The sequence below is a fragment of the Stigmatopora nigra genome, chromosome 19, assembly GCF_051989575.1.
Source record: "Stigmatopora nigra isolate UIUO_SnigA chromosome 19, RoL_Snig_1.1, whole genome shotgun sequence".
In the NCBI taxonomy this organism is placed as follows: Eukaryota; Metazoa; Chordata; class Actinopteri; order Syngnathiformes; family Syngnathidae; genus Stigmatopora; species Stigmatopora nigra.
Genome location: NC_135526.1, coordinates 3,257,120 through 3,280,790, shown reverse-complemented (window position 1 = coordinate 3,280,790; position 23,671 = coordinate 3,257,120). Strand labels below are relative to the sequence as shown.

The 23,671-nt window shown below is 41.8% G+C and overlaps 1 protein-coding gene across 1 annotated transcript in view; it reads right to left on the bottom strand.

The window, feature by feature from the left end:
* Nucleotides 1-23,410, bottom strand: part of LOC144212614 (rho guanine nucleotide exchange factor TIAM1-like) — a 29,680-nt gene extending 6,270 nt beyond the window's left edge. Inside the window, exons 1-18 of the mRNA XM_077740635.1 lie at nucleotides 23,269-23,410; nucleotides 11,976-12,090; nucleotides 11,530-11,647; nucleotides 10,688-11,266; nucleotides 10,236-10,525; nucleotides 9,130-9,384; nucleotides 8,457-8,697; nucleotides 7,930-8,102; nucleotides 7,029-7,253; nucleotides 6,782-6,967; nucleotides 5,871-6,023; nucleotides 5,722-5,796; nucleotides 4,143-4,313; nucleotides 3,957-4,061; nucleotides 3,387-3,468; nucleotides 2,591-2,677; nucleotides 1,881-2,102; nucleotides 1,703-1,809 (exon numbers count right to left, since the gene is read on the bottom strand). Of these exons, the coding sequence (XP_077596761.1) occupies nucleotides 1,703-1,809; nucleotides 1,881-2,102; nucleotides 2,591-2,677; nucleotides 3,387-3,468; nucleotides 3,957-4,061; nucleotides 4,143-4,313; nucleotides 5,722-5,796; nucleotides 5,871-6,023; nucleotides 6,782-6,967; nucleotides 7,029-7,253; nucleotides 7,930-8,102; nucleotides 8,457-8,697; nucleotides 9,130-9,384; nucleotides 10,236-10,525; nucleotides 10,688-11,261 (2,946 nt within the window). The 5' untranslated portion in view covers nucleotides 11,262-11,266; nucleotides 11,530-11,647; nucleotides 11,976-12,090; nucleotides 23,269-23,410. The remainder of the gene's footprint in view (nucleotides 1-1,702; nucleotides 1,810-1,880; nucleotides 2,103-2,590; nucleotides 2,678-3,386; nucleotides 3,469-3,956; nucleotides 4,062-4,142; nucleotides 4,314-5,721; nucleotides 5,797-5,870; nucleotides 6,024-6,781; nucleotides 6,968-7,028; nucleotides 7,254-7,929; nucleotides 8,103-8,456; nucleotides 8,698-9,129; nucleotides 9,385-10,235; nucleotides 10,526-10,687; nucleotides 11,267-11,529; nucleotides 11,648-11,975; nucleotides 12,091-23,268) is intronic.
* Nucleotides 23,411-23,671: the final 261 nt, after the last annotated feature.

Here is a 23,671-nt window from a genome sequence, read left to right as displayed (position 1 = left end):
CTATTCACAACATATATTTCAAAATAGTATTCCCCAGACATTACCTTCTCCCTGGAGCATGCCCTGTGCATCTTTTCACCACGTGTAAAATAGCCTGTAGCGATTGATGGAGTGTATGCGTAGGTGTACGTACGTGTGTGCTAGCGATGTAATGCAGAGGGAGGAGCTGAAAAACAAGCGGCAACCTGTCGCTATGACCACGCCCTGCCAGCTAAACAGGGATAAACAGAGATTAGTTGTGCACAATATATCCCATTTCTTTGCTGGGTATGAATATAAACTCAGAACAAGCTTGAACCTGATGAGAAAGACAGACACATGATGTTGATAGACATTCAATCGGACTGCGTTTCTGGAAATGACGGATATAATGCTCAATAAGTGTTTTTTTTCCAAGATTGACAGTCGACTGATATACAGCCGATATCATAGGACACATTTATGTTCACTGTTTGGCTCTTAATTTTGAGTGTTACAAAAAAAAACAACTAATAGTCCTTTATGCAACCTCAAAAACTATCTTTATTGGTGGACTTCTACTTTTTATCTCGTTTCTGTGAAATGAAATGTGTTTGTTATTTGTAGACATATGATCCATGGATTAGATGTTTGAGCAATGAGTCAAATAATCATCATTTTAATATAAATATATGTGCTGAATTATGTTCTCAACTATTGAATCTGAACCTAAAGGGAACCCAGGCAACTATAGGTCTGCAATTAATTATATATACATTTTTCCCTGTTTCAGATGCCTCCAGGTACAAAAAAAAAGATAAGCAGATTGACTTTTTCCTCATCTGGGAATGACTACAATCACTTCTATCATCATCATCATCATCATCCCCATGATTGCCGTTATCCCAAGTGATACCCCCTCCCTTCCTATCCTCCTCTTCTCTTCCTCTAGTTATCACATTTGTAGGCGAGGATGGCGCTTTTGTCTGAAATAATGAAGCTCGCCGCCTCACCAGACTCTCGTTTGTGTGAGCTAAATGATACAATGAAGCAGCCACAATGTCGGGATAATTAAAAATGCTCTGGCATTCGCCACCCGGTGAGTTGATTAACCTCATCAACAGAAACGGTGAAGAGGACAAAATGACAGGAATTTGCCAAGATTTCCAACATGTCTTCCTAAATCCTGAATGTCTAAAAAGGCTACAAAATACAGTGCAAAATTTGTCAAGTCCTTCATCCTCTCACATGTAACCTTTCAAATAACATTGATACAAAGGGAACAGCTGTCGCTATGGCGACAGGGAGAGCGACATGCAAGTGGGGGTCTGCTACTGACAGTTTTAGACAAGCAACAATCGTCACAAAGCTGACGGTCTGATGAGGAACGACGGCCGCGCCATTACCAAATCATACACTCGTCTCACACCTGCCACTAACCGTTCCTGAACGGATACACAGACAGCTCTAGTCTAACATATTCAATATATTCAATGACATACATTCAATATCTGTGTGACAGGGCTACTGTATATTAACAGTAGTTTTTGATTTTACACAAACCGCACCTGAGTATAAGTCAGCCGTAAAATGCATAATTAATAGAAATAGAGAAGACACACATGGGATCAAACCCATGACCCCAGAACTGAGAGGCCGACGTGCCAACAACTTGGTCACTATGATTTATAATCGAGAAAACATCGGGCAAATCCCTGTAAAAAAAAAAAAAAGATTAGCTTACCTTCTGTGCAAATATCTTCTCTTCGGACGAGTCTTCAGGACTGAGTAGCGTCTCGTCATCTAAACTGTCGTCCACCACCAGAGTCGATACGTCATCAAGGATGTCCTCTGTGGGTGTATACCTTTAAGTCACATGCACTATCCTAAATTCATTTTTTTTTTAATAAATAACAGGCTACCTTGGTTTTGTGAGAAGATGTCAGTGGTTGTGTCGCCGCCAGCTTCTGCGTCTGAGCGTCGGGGTGGCGGTGGAGGGCACAATGTGGCGGGATCCAGGCGTGGTATGACGCCCAAGCTCAGGGTCAAGGCCTGGCAGGTGAACGCCACGCGCATGTCGTCCATTTGCAGGGCGGCGGCCGATTTGCCGTTCAACAGGAGGATTTCGTCGCCTGATCGAAGACCTTTCAAAGAAGCGTGATTACATTTTAATTAATGGCCTTGATAGCCACATACATCCAATCCATTTGACCTGTGATAATTATATAAGGCCATCAATGGCCACCAATGAGTAAAGAGTCAATAATGAAGTGGACACTTCACCTATGCATACAAATGACACATTTAGCCTGTAGTTATTACCTACTTTTCCCCAATGAGAAATGTCAGCTGTATAGCATAGTCTTTATCAGACTGAGAGAAATAAAAAGCCCCAGGTCAGACTGAGCGGTCGCTCTGTGTGCGTGCGTGACCACATTAAGAGAGACGGGTTGGGGTGAAGCCTGCAGTGTTGGCCTGGATTCTTGCGTGATCTCTTTCAGTCGCTACACATTCGCTTCAGTGGATCAATGCAACATGCTGGCCAACCCACTAACATTGTGCATGGATGTGAGTGTGTGTGCGTGTGTGTGTGTGTGACTCAGCAGGAAGTAGTACTGTAATGTTCCAGTACCTTTGGCGGAGGCCAGCCCTCGCTCTTTGACGTCAGTGATGTGAAGCCGCTGGGTGCCGTCCTCGTCAATGACAGACACTGAAAAACCTGAAGATGGACAAACCAAATTGGATTGAAATCCCAATTTGGGAACCTAAACCCCATTTATAAGATAAATTGAAACTGTTAGACAAGCCTTGCTAAAATGTGGGGCACGAATGCATTTATTTGACCATGCTAGAGTAAAGTGTAATTGCAAATTCAAAACTGTGGATGGCAGTGGCACACTCAAAAGAAAACATAAATATATTTAACCCTATCAGTCCACAGCTATTCAAAGGTTGACACTGACTAAGTATTATTTGGCCATTTAGCAATGAATTTGTTGTTATAATTTTTCAAATAATATTGATTGTAACCCTTTTTTTAAGATATGCGGTCCAGAAAATTAATGAATGTATAAGTTAATATAATGTCAATAACAAGAAAATAAATGAAACTAAAATTAAAAGAAACAAAGACACTTTGGTTACAACCCCCCAAGTAACAGTTTAAAGGTCATTTTTATTTTTATTTATCTTATTGCAGTTTATTGATGGCTATAGAGGTCTCATTTAAAATGGCTGGGAGTGGTCATGTTTCAGTGCCATTGATGGTGCTAAACTTCAATCCATCTTAAATGGTAAAGAGGGATGAACGGGTGCCAATAAGTTAAATGAGTGACAATGACAGGGTTAAGAAAAGCCAGAATGAGAACAACCCAAAAGCTAAGACCAATCAATACACTCTGACTAAAATAATAGAATAAAGTATTTACCATAGCCAAGCGTGCATGACTCGGCCCGGTCGAACTGGATCAACCTTGTGGTTTTGGTACAGATCTCGATCTCCCGGTACACCTGAAGAAAAACAAGACGGCAAACGAGCGTGACGGTCATCAGCCTTGTAAAGAGATTCATGTTTTATTCATCAACCTTAAGAAAGCCATTTTGCATCAAGGTCACGAGGTCAGACTGTGTGCATGTGTGACCAGATGCCAAATGAGACTGTGATAAGCGTGAATGTTGATCAAAGAAGATGAAGGGCATTTCAGGTGAAGGTTGTTACGTGTAAATAGGGCATTGAATAATATGAAAATCTACGTTGCACTTCTTCTATGAGCTAACAAGCATTACAAGCACATTTGCATAATTTACAGTCTCCAATGCATTTCACTGACACGTAATTGTCAAAACGTGTTAAATTTTGATACGGTGCAATACACCCTGATGATTAAATGGGAATTATAGAGAAGAAAACACCTATCAAAATAAGAAATCTAGTTTTAGCAAGTCAATTACAAAGAATATATGCCATAAATCCACAAGTCAGTATTTTAGTAACTCACCACATCATAAATGTCCTCATCAGGTTTTGGCACATAAAGGAGTGTACAGTCATCCATGACCACCTTTAAACGGAGGTAGTGATAGGAAGGATCTAGTTTGTTCTTCTGCAGGAGGACAACAATCCTTGAATATTTCGCACATAAACATAAATGCATTTTATGAGGAAGACTGTTATGATCAATCACCTTGCAGACGGCACTTAAGACTTCAAGCGCCGTGTCACCGGGCTGCACCACGGCCAGGACGGGCTTGTCATCGGGCAGGCAAACCCAGGAGGGAGCCAGGCTCTCTGGGAGCCAGATGTCGTTGTCCGGGGCCAGTTGAGGAAGACTTTTCACCAAGTTCTCTCGGTCCTTCTGAAAACACAGAGGGAATACATACAGTGGTTTGATTTCTGAACTAAACTACTGGCAACAACAGAAAAGTCGTTGGCTGTCAAAGACCATGATAGACAGCCTATGCATTTAGACAAAAAAGGGGGCAGATGTATATACATATATATTATAAATTATGCAATGTTAAGCTCTATCCTGCTTAATATATGAGCAGTCAGGAAATCATTTTAAGTTTGAAAGTCTCGTTTGACTATAGGCGCCAATCAATTAGTTAAGTGGGAAATAAGTATCACAAGACTATTAAAACGTGCATTGTTGACATGATACTGCTGATACTAGATGTCAATTAAAGATATATAGTAGATAATGAGAATCTAATTGAAGAGCCTATGGAAGCTGTTGGTGGTCTGAACCATTTGGAGTTCTAATTACAAAATCTCATTCATGATCCCCTTGAGCTCCCAAATGGCTTGGAGCATCAATGTGAGCGTGCGCCACCAATCTGCCATCACAATCTGCAGTGCTGATCTTTCCAACCATAACAGGTTCTTCATTCTTCATCAGGCGGAAAAGGGGGACCCTACAATTTGAGTGCACCCCTAGCAAGGTCCCCCTCAAAAACACAGCTTGGCACCATCTGGCCAGCCTCAGTTGGGATTTGCAGGAAAATCCCTGAAAATGCCGTCAGCTGCGACCTTTCATAAATGATCCACACACATGTAGTACTGTAACATCCATGTGTTACAGTCACACGCCCTGCCAAGATAGGGAATAGACAAAGGAAGTCTGCCGTTTTGGGGATAAAGCAACCATTTTGGGTCTAGCAAAATGTAATGTTAAAATATGAGTGGAAAATGCGCATAGAATTAACAGGCAGACAAAGACTGCCGAACGCCAGTCGATAGCCCCCGAGACCTGTCGGCTCTAGCTCGCCTCCAGCACAGGAAAAGAGGAGACGATAAGGTGTCAAGGTAGGAAGAAGATGTGCCGTTTGACAGGCTCCAAAAAAATGGTCGGGAATAGAAATAATTGCAAGATGTACGGATCAGACACTGGCTGGTTAGCAGGCGACTTAATCCGGCAGTTTGCGCCAAGTAAAAGACACAACCTTAGAGGAATGATTACTGATGTGGAAGGTTTCAGCTATGGTTCCTCATAATAAGCAGTCATGAAAAGAACAAAAAAAAGGGATCTGGGTGAAACCAAGTAGAAAATGACTGCATGCTGCTGATTTTGGCCTCCAGGGACAAACAAGTGCAAAGACTAATCAGTCGCTCCAGTAAATTAGGAAAATGACAAGAGATGAGCTATATTTTCAGCCTTTTTTGCCTAATAGGAGGCACCAAAAATGAGTTTGATTTAGTGAAACTCCAATAAATACAAGTGAAAGCTATAATGTGTGTCGATCGGCGTAGATAGGAAATCTTACTGATTTATCACTGGCTGAATCTTCAAATGTGGCCTCGACGGGCGCTTTGGTCGGCTCGACGGCGTCAACAAACACCTGTTAAGAGAGATGATGTGGAGTGAGAAGACTGAAAACTAGGGGGATTTATGCAGGTTTATCGGGGGGCTCACCTGGCTTATGGTGGGGTGCAACATCTTGGATTTCCTGCGGGACGCGGTGTCGAGACCCCAGAGCGACGAGAAACGACTGCGCCGTTTGCTGAAGGTGCGAGACGGCGTGGCGTGGCTTCGGCGTTTCACGCTCAGCTCTGTGCGTGCAGACACCTTTGCAAGTAGAAAAGAGTGCTTGAGAAATTAAGATTGTACATAATTAGAAGATCAAATCAGATTTAACAGTATTTTAAATAGAGTATGCTATTAAAAATAGAATCGATTCTATAGATTGAAGTATGATTCAAAAGTAAACATTTTAAGTCAGTATTTGGGTATGGATTAAAAACAGTCATCTATGTAGTAAAATAAAAGGACAAAAAGTCTTTAGTGGAGTATAAAAGATTACAAAATCCTACAATTATACTTCTTAAATATTTTGCTCATTTATACTTAACATGATATTGCACTGATAGCTAATGTACAAAATAACAATGTTCCCTTTACACAATGTATACTAATACATTAGTAAAAAGCATACTAGATGAAATGAAAATTAAGATTTTAAAATACAGTGCTGGGTATAGTTGAAATAAAATGGATAGAAATAAAAAAGAACTGAGTTGATTGTTGATGTCTGACACGGCCAGACAGTAAGAAGGAAAGAGAGGGGGGTGAAGAAGATAAGGAGACAAAGGATAAAGGGAGGGAGGGAGGGAGGAAGGAAAAGACGGGGGTGAGAGAAAGACTGAGTTAAGCCTGTTTGGTGGGAAAACGCCTGAGGGACATTTCATATTGATCTGCCAATCAAAACCATCAAACGTGGTGGCTTTGTGTTATTTGTTTCCCGGACGGAATTCTCCACGGTATCAGACGTCAACTACTAGTGGGTTACAAATACAAAATTGCATTGTTCTAGTGTGTGGACGTACCAGAGCATGAAAAGAGGACACGGAGAAGATGCCCAAGCGCCCCATGGCCAGCTTGGTGGGCCGTGAGGCAAAACCCAAAAGACGCTTGGGATTGGGGGGCTCGCCTCCCTGCAAACTAGCCAGGTAGCAGCGACAGCGGAACAAGTCCATGTGGAAACGCTCCAAATTTTGCTCCCATAGGAAGATCTGAAGGGGAAGAAAAAGTCATTTACTTCATTCAACGGGAGCGACCAATCGCACCACATACCTGCTCCAGTATGGTTTTCCTTTTCTTGGCGTCGGTGACAGTGGACAGCTGCATGTCGCCCATTTTCTTCATCTTCTCATCCATGTCGATCTTCTGCTCCAGTTTGCGGATCTCGGCCCGGAGTAGGCGGACCGTGTCGTCGCGGTGGTGCTGGCGGGCCAAGGCGGCGGCACACGCCGAGTGAATGGCTGTGATCCAGTTCTCTAGCTCTGTCTGGCCCGATGTCTGAAAGTTCCAAATAAAAACCCAATAAAAACAATAAAAACCCAATGAAACACTATTACAACTCCATTGTCATTTCATCATATTCTATAATAGTACTTTTCATTCATAAAACTGGACAGTTCCTTTGTTTGTTAGCTCCTCATTAACATAAAATAAAAATACATTACGACAAAATATAGATAGAAAAATAACTTCCAAATACAATTCAACTAAAATATAAATGAATTCATTTTAAACTAAAGAGAATTAACAGTAAAAATATTTTTATCACAAAATCCTGAATAAAAATACTATTTCATGAGAATGAAACTAAATTTCAACAAAGTGCATTACATTAATATTCAGGTAAACCCTTCTTTTTAATAAAATAGTACAAAAACACTTTGTAAAAAATTCAAATATAATCCATAATATATTGACACACATTTACATTGAAGAGCGAGGCTACATTAGATTACATTACACTGGATCTATTGTTAAAGTCAGATGGAATACTAATGAACGGTCAGCCATTCCAGTAAAATTGAATGTGCTAGAATACGCGGGGGCGTCTTTGTCCTCGCCGTTGCCACTATGACAGTAGGCGGGCGTACAAATGACAAGTTGTCATAGCTCACAATGCTGCCTGACAGCTCGCCCTTTAAACACGTCAACATGGAAGACATATCTCACATACCTGGAAGAGGAAGGCGTCTCCGGCTGAGTTGCTGAGGCAGAAGACAAAATCCTTCTTGGGATGTTCGGGCACCGCCTGCACGATGGCGTTCTCGGCATACAGCGCGTGCTTTGGAACACTGGTGTGGTCGATGCCCGACCGGCCGTCTGATTCGTACAAAAATAACGTGCAGCCTGCAACAAGAAGAGAAAGCGTCATTTTGACAGCCATAGGTGTATCCAATAGCAATATATGATCAAATTTTAATGGCAATCGACTTCCAATATGTGCTGACCGGGGGTGGGCGGATGAATAATCCCCTCTCCACGTCAATTTTGGACGTCAATTGCCATTCAAGGCACGTAGTCAGGTAATATTGGTTGATTTTTTTGAAAGGACAAATACATGTGGCCAATGTGTCCTCCACAGAAGTGATTAATTCCTCGGTGCTTGTTGTGCATTTCCTCGAGGATTTGATGGATTAGACGCGGACGGCAGCGTGAAATGAAACCCCGTTCAAGGTCACACGGACCAAGTTGCCATCAGACCTTTTAGCGAGACCCAGTAGTGTTTCCATTTGCGTCTGGCGGCCGGTTCCACTTTCTTGTTCTTCTTGTGCACCAGGAAGTTCTTGACGGCCAGTGCTCCTGCCTTGCGCACCGTGGCGCCATGGGCGCGGGCAGCAGCTGCCGCAGACTCTGACAGGTACGCAGTGCTGAGGGTGCCGCTGCTTTGTTCGTCACTGACCGCCGAGCAAGCCTCCTCCGAGGGGTCTCGGCCTTGGTGCACCTGAAGGAGCAGGAAAATGGATTTTTTTTTGTAACTCATTGAAGGGCACAGGGATTGAATTGAATATACAATTTCAAGCAGGAATTCTCTATGAATAACCTAACAAGTGGAAGAAATGTTCTATTTTTCCATACGCCAATGGGGGTGCACAGTATCTTCCAGATAAATATTAAAGTATGACAATTCACTACATACAACTTAAAACATTCAAGGTAATTTGCAATCATTCACTTCCAACATTGCATGTTTTTTTTGCTTATTTTTCTTTATTCTCACTAAAAATCCCTACTTTATTGTTTTTCAGTTATGTCAAGTAAAATCAAATTTGATATATAAATGAGATTTAAAAAGTTATCATATAGTTTTCAAGTCAGGAGGAAAACCTTCATCCTCTATTGCTTTTGAGTCTGATGAATATACATTACAACTAACCCAAACTTGATTGTTGAGCTCTTTGCGGAAGTTCTCATAGACGCCCCCGCCACCTCGCGGCTCGGCCGCGCTGGCGTTGCTGCTGCCGCTGTCGCTGCCGTTCCCGAACAGAGCGCCTTCGACGGCCGAGTACACAGAAAAGGACGCCGACATGGCCTTGCAACGGCGCGAAAAGGGCTCGCCGTCTACCGCCACTACGCCATCGATGCCGCTGTCGCCATACTCGCTGCCTTCGCCCAGCGCGGCTGAGATGTCCTGTTGTAAAAAGTCCACATGTTCACTGTCATTTTTCTACATTGTGGTTATTCATAAGTTAGCTGATACACTAATGCGTATGCATGTGTTTCCGCTGAAAACTTTTCCACGAGATGTTCAGTGTCTTTTTAACTGAACTGAAGCTCTGTTCTTGTTCCTCCATGTATTACAGCATTGTGCTTCTATTTATAGCCGGCACAAAACCCCCCCAGACACGAAAAAAAACACACGCAAATATACACAGCGGGTGAATTTGTGAGGAGCACTTAGGGTGATGCTCGGGGGGGGGGGGGGTTCTGGGAAGGAGGCTTTTGTTGTTTTGGACTTTTCTACTAATGGCGAGCGACTATGACACAAAATGTTGTTGTTTTAACAAAACTCCTGCGGACTGATTCAATAAGCAAATTGAAAAGAGATTAAATCAGCTAATTGGCTCCCATGACAGTGATACATAGGAAAATCTAGTTGAAACACAAAAAAGCAACATGCTCTTTTATTATTTGGAATATTTTTCCTGCTGCAGACATGAAATGTGGTTAACAAGTAGCTCTTCAGTTTTACCTGTTAGAACTACTACTTAAGCCCAACCTACATTGAAAATAGCATTATATGGTACTTTTATTTCACATTTCAAGTCTGCAGCAGGAAAACTATGACAATAAGAAAAGAGCCCCATGACATTTTTAAATAATGATTTCCATTGATAAAATACAAAATGTAGATGTATCAGACAGTTGAATAAGAAATTATAATTGCATTTCACAATGTAATGTATCAAATGTACATATAGATATATATTCAACATTATTAAAAATCTTTTGAAAACTAATAATCAAGGAGTTTTTCTTTACCTGAGTGGTTTGCGCACGACGTCCCTGAAAAACAGGCCGGGTAGGCGCGGCCGCCAATCCCAACCCGGTCAGGCCCTCCGACAGGCAGTGCGAACGTCGGCAGGGTAGCGTGAAGGCTCCGTAGGCACCCCCACCAGCTTCTTCCTCGCCTGAAGGAGACATGGGCTCGGCGTCGGCCACAGAATCAACGCCGTCCCGTTGGCCTTCTCTGGGACGGCCCTTTTGGCTCCGGAGGCCCATGCTCCGGTGGGTGCACAGGTGGTCTAGGGACGAGGCACGCTCTGCCGCGCCTGATGTACACAATAGTCAAAAATGTTATGCTACTATTCAAAATAGATTCAAAATACTACAAAAGATTGTGACGTGGTCAATCGGCAAAGTGACAAAGTATTGCTGTACTCAGTTATTAGATTTAATTTAGTTAAGAAGCCAGTTTGAAGTGGTATTTGCACCTTTTTGCCCCCTGGGCGTTCGACTGAACTGCTCCTCTTCTTCCTCCTCCTCGTCCTCCTCCTCGCCTCCATCCACCATCTCCTCAGTGCTGGTCATGTGTTCCTGACTAAGGTCCGATAGGGAGAATTCCAAGCTATCCTCCCGCCACATGTCAGCCGACTTGGAGCGTTTCTTCTTGAAAGCAGAGGGCTCGTCGTCGCGGGCCGAAGCGTCGGCCACGGATACGTCGGGGATGAGCTCGGCCAGACCGTCGTGCTCCTCGGGCCTCAAAGTCATGGCCACGCGTTGAGTCCAATGTGGATCCACACCAAAGTCGGACAAACCACCCGTATCGTCAGCGTCGAAGGCTTCCGAAGGGATGCTGGGGGTGCTGGAGGAGCGCGTGGATGCGGCAGAGTTACGGTGGCGTTCCGGGTGCTTGACTGACAGAGAGTGGCGAGCGCGGCGTGCCACCGGCTGCTTGGCGACGGAAGAGAGGCGGAGAGAGCGCGACGTGGCGTGTTTACGGGAGAGGTGGCCTGCCGAAACGCCGTGGATGGCGTTCTCGCCGTTTTGGCTCTCCACGTTACCCATTGCGACTGAAAGCAAAGCAGAATTTTTGTAAAGCAACATAAACAATACATTACAAAATACATGCATTTCTTATTCAGTTATATAATAACGTTCCCGTTAAAATTATCCATTGGCTGTATCACAACAACAATAGACCACCTTGAGATACCATTGTATTGTTTGTATGAAAAGTAGACTATTAATTCTTCTTTCGATATTGATGAAGCTCAGACCACTTTTAGAACCTTTTTTAGTTAAAAAGTTCATGATATTGCCAATGTTTGTATACCTGTTGTCAAAGGTTGGGCCTCTGCAGCATCTTGAGCACTCTGTTCAGCAAGTGTATGATTCTCAGCATTACACTGGTAAAGCACCGTCGGGGGGGACCATTAAGATCTCACAATGACCTGTAAACCATGCACAAACAGTATCACCAAAATGTAATGTAAAACTTATTATTATTTTACACCCTAATATGTGACAATCATCCTTCTGCTGTCAATTAATGAGTTTCTCACTCGTAGACATCCAATACATTTGAAGTGGGAGGGTGACAGTGAATAAACATAACAATTTATTAATAAAAAGCACCATAAAATCCAGACAAATTAATACTTTTGAAGAAAAAAAACACTGTTGTGGGAATATAGTTGGACGTTAATAATAATTTGTTTAAAAAGAAAACCTTCAAGAATAAAAGTCACTCAAGCAAGAACACATTCATAAAATATCCACCTTTTGTTGGTGCGTTTTTAAAATGAGCACAGTCATCCTTCAAGTATTCCCCTCCAGGTTGTTCTGACAGATGTCCTGGGCATGTCCAACTCCTCCTTGGGTAACTCAGAATGCCCTGAAAGATGAAGCAAGGAAGGTGGGGGGTGTACATCGTTAAAACGCATACCGTGTCCCAACGTCGAGTTCCATTTCTTTGAAATATACCCTGGAAACTCCTACAACTAACCGCTCGGGCATGTGAGGACACGCCAACAAAGCCAACCACTCTGCACTCTTTGCCAAAAAAAAAAATCTTTTTAACAAATGACACTCTTGTGTATGTGCAAGTGAAGGAGAATGCAAGCATGAAGAAGTCTGCACGATGACAATGATGCACGTGTAACAATTAAAAGACGGAGGTGGACAATTGTGACTTTTATCAGATGCAAGAGGTGGAGAGCGACATCATTTGTGTCATTGAGTAATACAGCCTTGTGCATATTAACCCCTGTATGACCAAATTTATGGATTTTAAGCAATGTGATATTTTTCTTCTCTAAAAAAAGGCTGAAATGATATTTGAAAATGTGTAGTCTTTTTGTTCCAAGACACCATTAAAGGATCAGAGTTTAATTTGCGGATATCCATTATTGGGTTACATTTGGATAGCAAATGTTAATACTATTGCCTATATTACTACTAAAATGAGTCATTTTCCTTATAAAGGGTGCAAAGAAATGTAAAATGTTGGATAGAAGTAAAAGAAGGCAACCCGTTGAATGAGTGGTTAACCCGTGGATCTCATAATTCTGGGGTTGAGGGTTAAATCCCAAGTTAGGATATGTAGTTTGCATGTTCTTGCATGTTTTAGGATACTCTGGTTTCCTACCACATCCCAAAAACATGCATGGTAGTCATAACTTTACCAAAAAACACATTCTCATGGAATAATCTAAGAATTGGACACATTTCCTTTTAGGCAAATACTATAAAATATTTTCTTTTAAATTATAATAGGCAATAAAACTAAAAAAACTCTAAAATACTTCATAAAATGACCAAGCCCTATTTTGTATTTTGATGTTGTATTATGTCCCGTTTCCAAATATTTGTATATCATTATTTTTGCAGTGAAAATTGCAAATATGGAATTAAAATTCAATTAAACTGGTTCTTGTCTTCCCTGGAGACCTTTCCATTTCCATCTCGCATGCAGCGCAACCAACGTGTTGCTTTTCCTTTCACAATGTTGACTAGTTTTTTTGTGGGATTTTCTTTTTATTTCCCCTAAAGCAAGGTCTGTGTGCATGTGGGGGGTGCACAACTATGAATAGAAAGGTGTGGATGGTTGGAAGATGGAAGCAGAAGAGGACGCTCTCTTGGGAAGGGGGCGAGGGAGGTTATTGTTGCTGAGCTTTGAGAGGATAAAAGTGTTTCTGCCTACGCCTGGCAGCTTCTTTACTAACACTATTAGATCGAATCGCTGTCTGCTATAGGAGAATCTAACTCAAAGTCGGCTGCAACATCAAATGATATGACTGGAATTTCTAATCTACTTGACAGGTGATTGGATAACAACATGGTATTTTTAATACCTTTTATCAGCTGATGTAAAGAGCTAATTATCTCATTATTAGAAAATAAATGAATAAAATTCAAGGATCCAAGTATGAATTTTCATAACAAAAGTAAACTGCTACTCAAAGTCAATTTGTAAACTGTCAGAATGCTGACAAATGATAAAAAGCAAACAACCATTCTTTAAACCTTTTTCATGAGCAAAGCCATAAACAATTCATATTTTCTAATGTTATTCCTTGAGAGCCATATTTAAAAGTATAAAAAAAACTGGCAAAGAGCCAGATGAAAGAGCCACATGTGGCTCCCGAGCCATAGGTTCCCTACCCCTGCTTTAAGCAAAAGGGTTTTCCCAAATGGTCATAGATAGCCTTATTGTTATTGTTTTATTTTTCCTTAACATGTTTTTAGGTGTACAACATTGTCTTTTTTCAAAAGAACAAACATTCCCAACATGAGTCATACTTATATAACGACACTGTGAATTCCACCTACAACCATAAATCATCATCATCATCATCATCACAGAGAAGCACGCGTGACTAAGTGCCATCACCTCCTGGAACAACAAAAACAACTTGCACCATCTGTGAAGACACATCCAAATCATGTCTTCCTTTTACGAGATGTTTGTTCAGTTGACTTGTTGTTTTAAGGTGTACCTTGGCAACCTGTTCTGAAGATGCTGTTCTGTCCAAAAGCATCTCACAGACTGTCCTGAAAATCATAAGCAACCACTGCCGACGCATTCAGTCTCATTAATGGTCTGTAGATGTACAAAGTAGTTCTTTTAACAGTCTTGAAACCATTGTAACATGAGATGGTGACAGCTTGACTGATTTCTTCTTATGACCTCTGGTACCCCCTTGGGCCACTTCAGCCCTTTGCAAAACCCCAAAAGCCAATGACGTCTCCCCTGGACTAACCCTACCCTCAAGGCTTTTCCTGCACCTTTGACATTCTTCACATATTTCACTCCCCCACCTACCAATAGTCCTTGGGCTCCAGAAGGCAACAAAATGGGGATCTGGGAAGCCAGCTTCTGCAACGTAGGGATTCAAGATCAAACATGTATGCAGGCTTTCCTAACATCCACACCCACAGTTCCTCAAAGATATTAGTGCTCGGGTTCCCTAAAGAGCCAGATTACTTTCTTATTCATTCCTTTGGGGATCTGACGAGCGTATATTGGCTGCCCCCCCCCTCCCCCCCTCGCAGCTTCCACTACCGACGTGCAACTGCCATCCTCGCCGCTTAAAATCAAACGGCGTTTAAAGCTTCATCGGTCCGGCAATGAGTGGCACAACAAAGCTTTTCTTTTCCCCCACATAAAAGTACAAAAACACTAGGCGGGACTCTGGATTACTGTCACCGAGTCAAAGCTACGCAATGGCTGCCAATTGCCGAGGACGAGCCAAGCCAATCTCACGGAAAAAGTGACAGTTCATCCTTAATCCCGCCGTTTCTGCACGCCATTTCGGTGCGTGATATGTTCAACTGTGTCACCCCGACGTGCAAACCCTCCTTTGGGGAGCTTGTGGCCAAACGTGACAGCCGTCCAGCTATAATTATTAGGCCTCGGTAGAGGTCTACGCTACAGGTGAATAATCTTGAACCGCAGCCGCGAAAAATTAGAAAATGATACATTTGTGGGTCAAAGTGTCTAAGGATCAAGTGCCACGATATTGGGGATTTGTTAACAGGCAATTCCCTTTCCCGAGTGCCACTAACCTCATTAAAGACACTTTCCCAACGAGCCGGGAGATTACGCCGCACACTTCTCATCGTGACCGACTGCCGTCGACGAAACGGCGTGGTCGGGGGGGATTACCATAATTTAAAATAAAATCCCCTCAGGCACGAGCACCCCCGTGGAACGATGGCAAATGCGACTTATGATGCTTTGCTACCTCGCCGCAGATTTGTCATGACAAACATTGAAGATATAAACATGCTGATAAAGCCACCAGTTTTCTGCCTTTGGGGGTATGAATAGAGATGCGACAGTGGCTCGTTTCAAGTAACAAATGAAATTCAGGGGAAAAAATGGCTCTGTAACATTCTACTTTTGAGGTAGAACTAGTTTTTTTTTACACAAGGCTTGCCTGACATTAAGTCAGGATTTTTAGGAGTCAAATTCAAAACAAGACCAAATCCAAAACAAGACCAATACCAATTAACATACACAAGGGAATTAAGATGGAAATTAGCCATTGGCTACAGTTTTACATATGTTCATTAACATGAATAGAAATATGTTCATTATTATGTGATATCCCTTATTAAATAAATCAAACTCAAACTTGGTCTAAATACAAAATTATGATTTGTCAGATATTACTATTTTTTTGCATTATGTTTACTGGGCTAAAAATGTAGATATATGAGAGTAGCATCGATGAAGTTAGAGTAGTAGAGAAGTACTAGAAAAATCAGCATTGCTATATCCCTAAGCAAGATGAAAAAAGAAGAATTTGCAAAAAAAAGGAGATATGAATATCTAGCACCTGAAGGAATATAGAATTATCTGACATGGTATTCTGTCTAAGCCGTGTAAAATCGGACATAGAAAGGGCAATGTTGCGCCTCGCTGGGCTTCGCATGAAAGGTAAAAAAAAAGGGGGGGGGGGGGGGGGGAACTACTCTCCCAAAATTCATATGAGAGACCACCTCCACAAATCCACTTGAGATTAAGTCCGCGCCCAGCCAGACAGGTGTGCATGTCAGCAAAATGCGAGGCGTAATACTTCCCGTTCTGCTCCACATCCCCGAAATAACAGGGAAGCTGAGTGGGCAAGAGCGTGGGATAAGAGGGTTTCAGGCAAAAGGTAGACATGATGGATGCGGGGTGGAAGGATTGGGCTTGTTGATGGACTGATGAGAGGCTGTTACAAGGGTGAGGGGAATGAGTTGGACTGCGCAGGTAGACTGAGGAATGACGTGTGGGGGAAGGGGGTCCGTGAGTTGGGGGTTTCATCATTTAAACTAGGAGCTCTGGCAGGGAATGATCATGTTTCAGTGCCATTGTCAGAGATAGATGTCCAATAGGAATGCTCTCTGGGCTTTGAGTCAATGCCAAGTTGGGCTAAGGACACACTAACGTTGATTGAATGATAGTTTTAGTGCAATTGAGGAGCTTTAATCCATTTGGACTGCCAAGGGCAGCCAGGGAATAAAGTAGGATTTGCTTAAGACATAATGTAAGGGAAGGGAAGTACTTTGTCATAATGTGAGCAAACATAGCAATAGTGTAAGTGTCCAACGAATAGGGGTGAAAACCGCTGAGGCTCGGCAAAAGGGGGTTAGAAACCTTTGCAGATGGAAAAGGCACATCACGCTTCGGCACATTCAGCAAAGCCGTGAAGGGAGGAAGAGCGGGGGGCTACCAAGAAGCTGACATCGACAACACTGACCGTCCTTCTCATGTGGAAGATACAAGTGAATTGCACAATGGTTAATGCATTCATTACAATTGACGGTGCCAGACGTCCAATTGGGTGCTATGGGGAAAAACCTCATATGAAAATTTGTCAAAAAATACAATAATGATTATTTTTCACTGATTCTTTTTTTAGAAATTTGACCTTTTTCTCAAGTAATACATTTAAAATGTAAATCCCTAAATGAAACAAGACATATTTTAAGCCAAGAGAGTTTAACTTAAATAATGCAACTTCTATTATAATGAGCAAATGCACTCATCAAAAGAGCCTGATATGGCTCACGAGCCGTACGTTTCCAAACCCTGCCATAGACAATTCCACATTCTTTCAGCTTTATAATATAATATATAATATCGTCCTCCAAGTCAACATGGATTGGACAACGATCAATTTCAGTGACGATAACAATGACAAATGTAGTTCTGAAACGGAGACTTTGGAAATGCCGCCTTGTCGCCAGTCTCGAGACTTTCAAGATTGCTAACATGAACTGCCAGAAAAATGCACAGGCCCACTGTTATCTGGAACGAAACACATGGCATTTGGCAGTAAAACAGACATCTTGGGGACAAGGCGGGAAGAAGGGGGGGTTAAGTTATCTTCACACGTCCCAGCACCTGAATCAACACAACGTTCGTAAACAAAGTGAGACAGAGGACAATGCGACGCCACGGCGAGGAACTTTTCAGACAAACGCCATCTGGCCAGAAAAGACCAGAACACCGACCAAACGTGGGTTAAATGAGGAATTCTCAACCTGGTAATGGCCGACCTTTAGAAGGAAAGGGAACATGAGAACACCCCGCATGGTCGCTATGCTCCTATTCCTTTTGTATTGTTTGTTCGTTTACAGGTGTTCAGTGGGTGTGGCAGTCAGGTGCAGCCAACTGGTGCGCACCCACACCCAAGTCGATTGTGATACTGGTACTTCCAAAGTACTGTAAACAGGCAGTTGGAATAAAGTGGGTGTTGAATTCTTGCCTTGCAGATGTCAATTGAGAATATAGTCCGACTTTCACTCCCTTTTTTTGCACTTGTATTACATTACACGACAATGTACCCAATGGATTATAAACAAACTTTTACCCTCCAGCTATGCAAACAGTACCGACTGATGGAAGTCACCCATCAGGTCTGTTTGTTCTGCCAAGTCGAACTAATTTATCGTTTTATGACACCCAGACTGAGTGTATCTTTGTGTATTAAATGTTGTTGTACTATAGATTCATTAGACATGCATGATTTGTAAAAAAAAAAAAGGAAATAATGAGGATCATTTCAGAATCCTTAATAAGCCTAAGATAGCATTTTCATGTCAAATAGAATTTTCTTTTAAATAAGGTTTTTATCGACAAATAAGACAATTTTGATCATAAAGTGACCCAAAAATACTCTCAAATTAAAGATGGGAGTCACTCAAAACGAACCAATTGCCTGCCAGTGTTAATGATAGACGTCCAATACATTAAAATTCCTACTTCAGTTAACTAGAAAAATTCTAAAATATCCTCTTTGCATTACTATCATGAGTACTGCAAAATTAAGGGTTGTACTCAATAACAAAGCATTTTGGATGACCTGCGGCCATGCAAAAACTGAATATGAAAACTTTTTAGATTAATAACCAAATGCAAATACAACATTTCAGTATAAATACTTTGATCAGGTTTCAACAAAAAATAAAAAAAAAAGTTGAGATACTGGGAGTCAAGTAAGTTATGTTTAGAGTTGTTTGTTGGAAGTGTTTTACAACAAAACATCTTTTTACCCATGTTTTGTAGGGGAACTTAAGTCAGCAACTATGCATTTCGCATCAACGGTTCACTTAATAGCGCTGGCGTCAGGATGAAAGCCGATTTTTAAAGACGTCTTGGGACCCAAACAAAAGTTGATGGCGTTGGATCCAGGTCACTGGGTCCATTTCCTGCTAGAGAGCTCTCACACACAAACGCTCGCACACACTCTTGCATGGCGGCTGGCCTCTTTGGTGCATTAGTGACCTGCGTGAGCTCAATGTGACACTGACACAGAGTGCAAGGCCTCGGGGTAAAGACGAGGACAAAAGTGATAGAACCCGACCATCAGACACGTACATAAAAACAGACATTGCGGGCAAACAAACGCACATGCCTCAAAGGCTAAATCTTAGTCATATTAAAGAGTTAAAAGAATAGAAACGCATTAGACCACTCTGCTCATCGTTGTTCATCACAGCCTTTGGAGCACATCGCCCCGCATCACTTCCAGGTCAACAGACGGAAGCACAGAGCGCCGCCATTCCGGCGTGGCTTGGAAGGCTCAGAGCGAGCTGAAACTGCTTTAACTTGTACAATTTTGGCTCATCTGGAGCATCAGTGACAGTAAATCGAGCTTTTGTTTTTTTCCAATCAGAACGCGATGAGAGTTGTGTGTTTAACTTGGAAAAAAACAAGGTGAGATATTTCTCATCTGGTGTGATATAAGAGTACATTTTTAAATTAAATTTCACACTTTTGGTACAGGCTTTCACACAGCCATCTGATACAACCACCTACGAAATTTACCGACCCAACCAGAACCCTCCCCCTCTTTAATTTAAAAGGCTGGGTGGGTGAAAAGGAATAATCATAATCAGCATCAAATTTATGCAAATGAAACTTCAAAGATGACGGTAGAGGATTGCATGCACGTACACAACATGGACACAAACAAGCAATAGTGTACTGGCGTGAGGACACGCGTGTGCTGTAAGGCGACACTGATGAAAAGATAATGAGCGGGTACGAGAGAGGGATGGGATGGGATGGGATGGGTGGGCCAAAAAGGAAGAAAGAAGGGGGGAAATGCCCTCAGTCATCAAGAGCACACAAAAGAGAGGAAACAACACCCTTCCCTGCTGAAGTCGGGCGCGACAACCTGTGCAACCGGACTGGTCGCATGGAAAAACGTGCGTGAGCTGCAACTTTGACTTTAAGAGCATGTCAACTTTTCTGTCAGTTATGATAAGGTTGTATGTATTGATTGTTCCATGTATTAATCTATCTATCCTTCTATATACACAACACTCTGTATACCTTTGTAACCTCTACTTAGAAATTCTTCAAGTTATGATATTTTCAAGTTACAAAACACTTTCACTTATTCACTTTCCAATATACAATAATTTGTCCAAGGATGAAACATTGCAAAAGGTATGCCATATATAATTAATGAAGGAATGCTGCAATGCTTGCCATAGACTCCCTTCCTTTCTGTAACCATCAGTCAAACCATGCTTAATAGCTCCACTCCATTTTCCAGCAACACCTACTTAGCCAAGACTTCATAACACTTTGCATTCACAGTGCAGTTCAAACCCATCAACCCACGAATGCACCACGGGAAGCATCACGTGGCACCAATGTGAGTGACAAATGAGCGAGCCTGAGAGGGAGAGAGAGAGAGATTTCAGCTAGTCAGACCAAACTCTTCAGCAAGAGCTGCTTTATTTTGTTATTTCTTCATTCGGTTTTGTGGCATCCATTTAATGGATCGGTTACCCAAGGGTCGCAGGGGGTGCTGAAGCCTGTTCCAGCTAATTACAGGCACCAGGTATAGGATACCCTGAATCCGCAGCCAGCCAATAACAGGCTTAATAAATCTTGTACTTATATATTTTTGCTCTGTTTGGCATACACATATATATGTTAGCATATATTTCATACATTTGTATACTTTTTTTCATTTAATAGTGAGTATTATTAAATATTATGGAACAAATTGTGCTAATTCAATGTAAAATGCTAATCGACTTATTAATTTCATAAGTAAGGGTACCACTGTCTATTGATGCACCTTATGGGGCTTTTATTTCAAATGATTATACTCCTCAATTTATATTTGTACAATTTCAATAAAATGGCTTGTGTAATGTCATAGTTGACTTTGACTAAACACTTTTTGGTCCATATCACCCATCCCTAATAGCAATAAATGTGCATTCCCTGGAAAAAGATGGATTGGACGTCTATCACCATCAATCCCACTGAAACATGATCATTTACAGTCACCTTCTTTATTCATGCGCGCAAAAAGGTGACTTAGCAGTAGGCCAGAGTATCAAAGTGGGTCACACAAAAACACACCCTAACAAACACACACACACACACAAATGCACACACAGGCAATTCCACACACACCGCAGGGCTTGCTTTCCCCAGTCCCATCCCCCCATTTATCCACACACACATACACACCATATTAGCTTTACTGTACGCACCCGGCACACTGACACTTCTACACATTGACAGGGATAATCAGAGTGTACGAGATAATGGCTTCTTTGCCTCCGTTTCGCAGCCTTTGCCTGAGTCTAAAAATGCAGAAAAAGTACACACATTCATACATTCTTTTAGACAGATGCACAAAGTTTTATCCGACACTATAAATCCTTTCACGGTTCACCTCTTTTGGAACCAACGGCCGCAAAGTGAACTGAAAATGATACATTTTTAATATGAAATATACCAGATTGTAAGGGCAGGATATGGGAGAACTAAGGATGATCACATGTAGGATGTAAAATTGCCAATTAGCCATAAAGATACAATTTTTGATAATATTAGAAAATGTGGTACAATTTGACCTTGATTCAAGGTTCTTCAATCCACATTATATTTCAGCAAAAACGATAAAAGTCAATGTTTTTTTGATTAATTCGATACTTACTTGATCTTCAAATAGAAGTATTGTCAACATCCCAATTAACTAATCTTTTATTTAAGAGTTTTTTTGTTACTGCAAATGAATGAAGTCACTTAGTAGCATACATTGGCGCATAACAAATGTGTATTGAAATGCACTGGCATTGACACCAAAAGAAATTCAGTCAATTTTGAATGACAATCATTCCCCGCCAAGCCTTCCCTCCCAGGTCAAACAGGTTTGATGTTTATCACTGACACTGGCTGCGAATGCTAATATCTTTGCTTCAGGTCTAGTTGTGATGCAAATCAAAAGCCAAAAGCCTTGCAAATGACATCTTGTACCACAAGAAAAAAGTTATGTCACTCATACTTGAAGGCAATGTTTTTTTTTCGAAAGCTTATACAGGTCTTAACTTGCCATTTTGGGCTTAGGTGTGCTTTTTAGTGCTACTGGTTGACATGTCTATTATCATTATATAATGATGCATACATCGTGTTTAATCTTTTCATGCACAAAATAAGACTTTTTTTTACCCTTACAGAGTAGTCATTAAACTATAATCTGAATGTGACAGCGCTGAAGGTTCATTCCCTTCATTCCCCCCTGCTATGTAAAATGAATTGGACATCTGTCTCCATCAAAGGAATGCATTGATATAAATAATATGATTAAAAATCTCGTAAGAGTGTTAATTGGGACCATAAGTAGCGTATTTTTATTGTATTCATTTTAACTTAATAATTGGAGCTTTTATAAGCATCATATTATTCATTCATTCATTTTCTGACCTGCTAAATCCTCACAAGGGTCACAGAGGGTGCTGGAGTCTATTCTAGCTGACATCGGGTACGAGGTGGGGGAGACGGACCACCATTCGCACTTAAACCATTACCCAGGGCAATTTAGTGTTCAACCAGCCTTCCATGCATGTCTTTGAAATGTGGGAGTAAAACAGAGTACCCAGAGAAAACCCACACCAGCCAGGGGAGAAATTATAAACAGAGATTCCCGACCTGGGATCGAGCTTAAGACCCCAGAACTGCGAGACCTAGTCACTAACCACTGACCCAAGGGGCTGCCCAACATCACATTTTTAGATGTATTAAAAGAAAATAATGAGTAATAATTAATAATGTATAACTTCAGCATGGCTGTCTACTATAGCGACCACTATCCATGAAAGGGTTAAAGATACATATTGGGACTTTTATTGCCATAAATGCGCAAAATGGATGTAACAAAGAAGGCACCAGAGGTTAAAAAACGTCTTTTTTTCAACACATGGGCATCCAGATTCACCATTTGGAGCATAACAGAGCTATATGGTACTGCTGATAAAACACATCAAATGCAAAAGGATAAATTTGAGGCACTCATGCTGGCGTTTAATGCTTATCCAATTCAATTTTGCATATGTGTGCCACTTTTTGCATATGAATGATTGATAGACGCTCGGCCCACTGAGCTTGCACGTAAATAAATGAGTAGAGGCGCTCATACCCCTCATGTCCGCGTTATCTCCACATACGCACGCACGCACGCACTCACGTGGGCTCAACCCCACACGCACCCACATATGAATCCCAATATACAAATGGTTGTAAAAAAATGAAAATGAAAAGGGGTACCTTGATCGAGCTTCCTGAAGACGGAAGAATCCAGGCGGTAGTCCCGCACACGTTAAAGCGCACCCATGCTGTCTTCTTGCACGCCCACGCCAGACTGAGAGCGAGAAGGGGAGGAAAAAAAGGGAGAGAGGGGAGGAGTGTGTGTGTTGCGTGTGTATTTGCGTGTAAGAGCCCGCCTACAAGTACACACACCCTCACCCCTCCTTCAAGTCTCAACTGGAGACTGCCAGAATCTAGATGCGTGTGCTTGTGCATGTGTATCCTAGAGCTGGGCGATCTGGCTACAAAATGATCGTGGTATTTTTGTGTATATTGTTGTAGTATTATGTGTAAAGTGGCCCGGTGGATGAAGTGGCACCAGCCTCAGAGCCTGGGTTCAAATCCATGTTGGTTCACCTGTGGG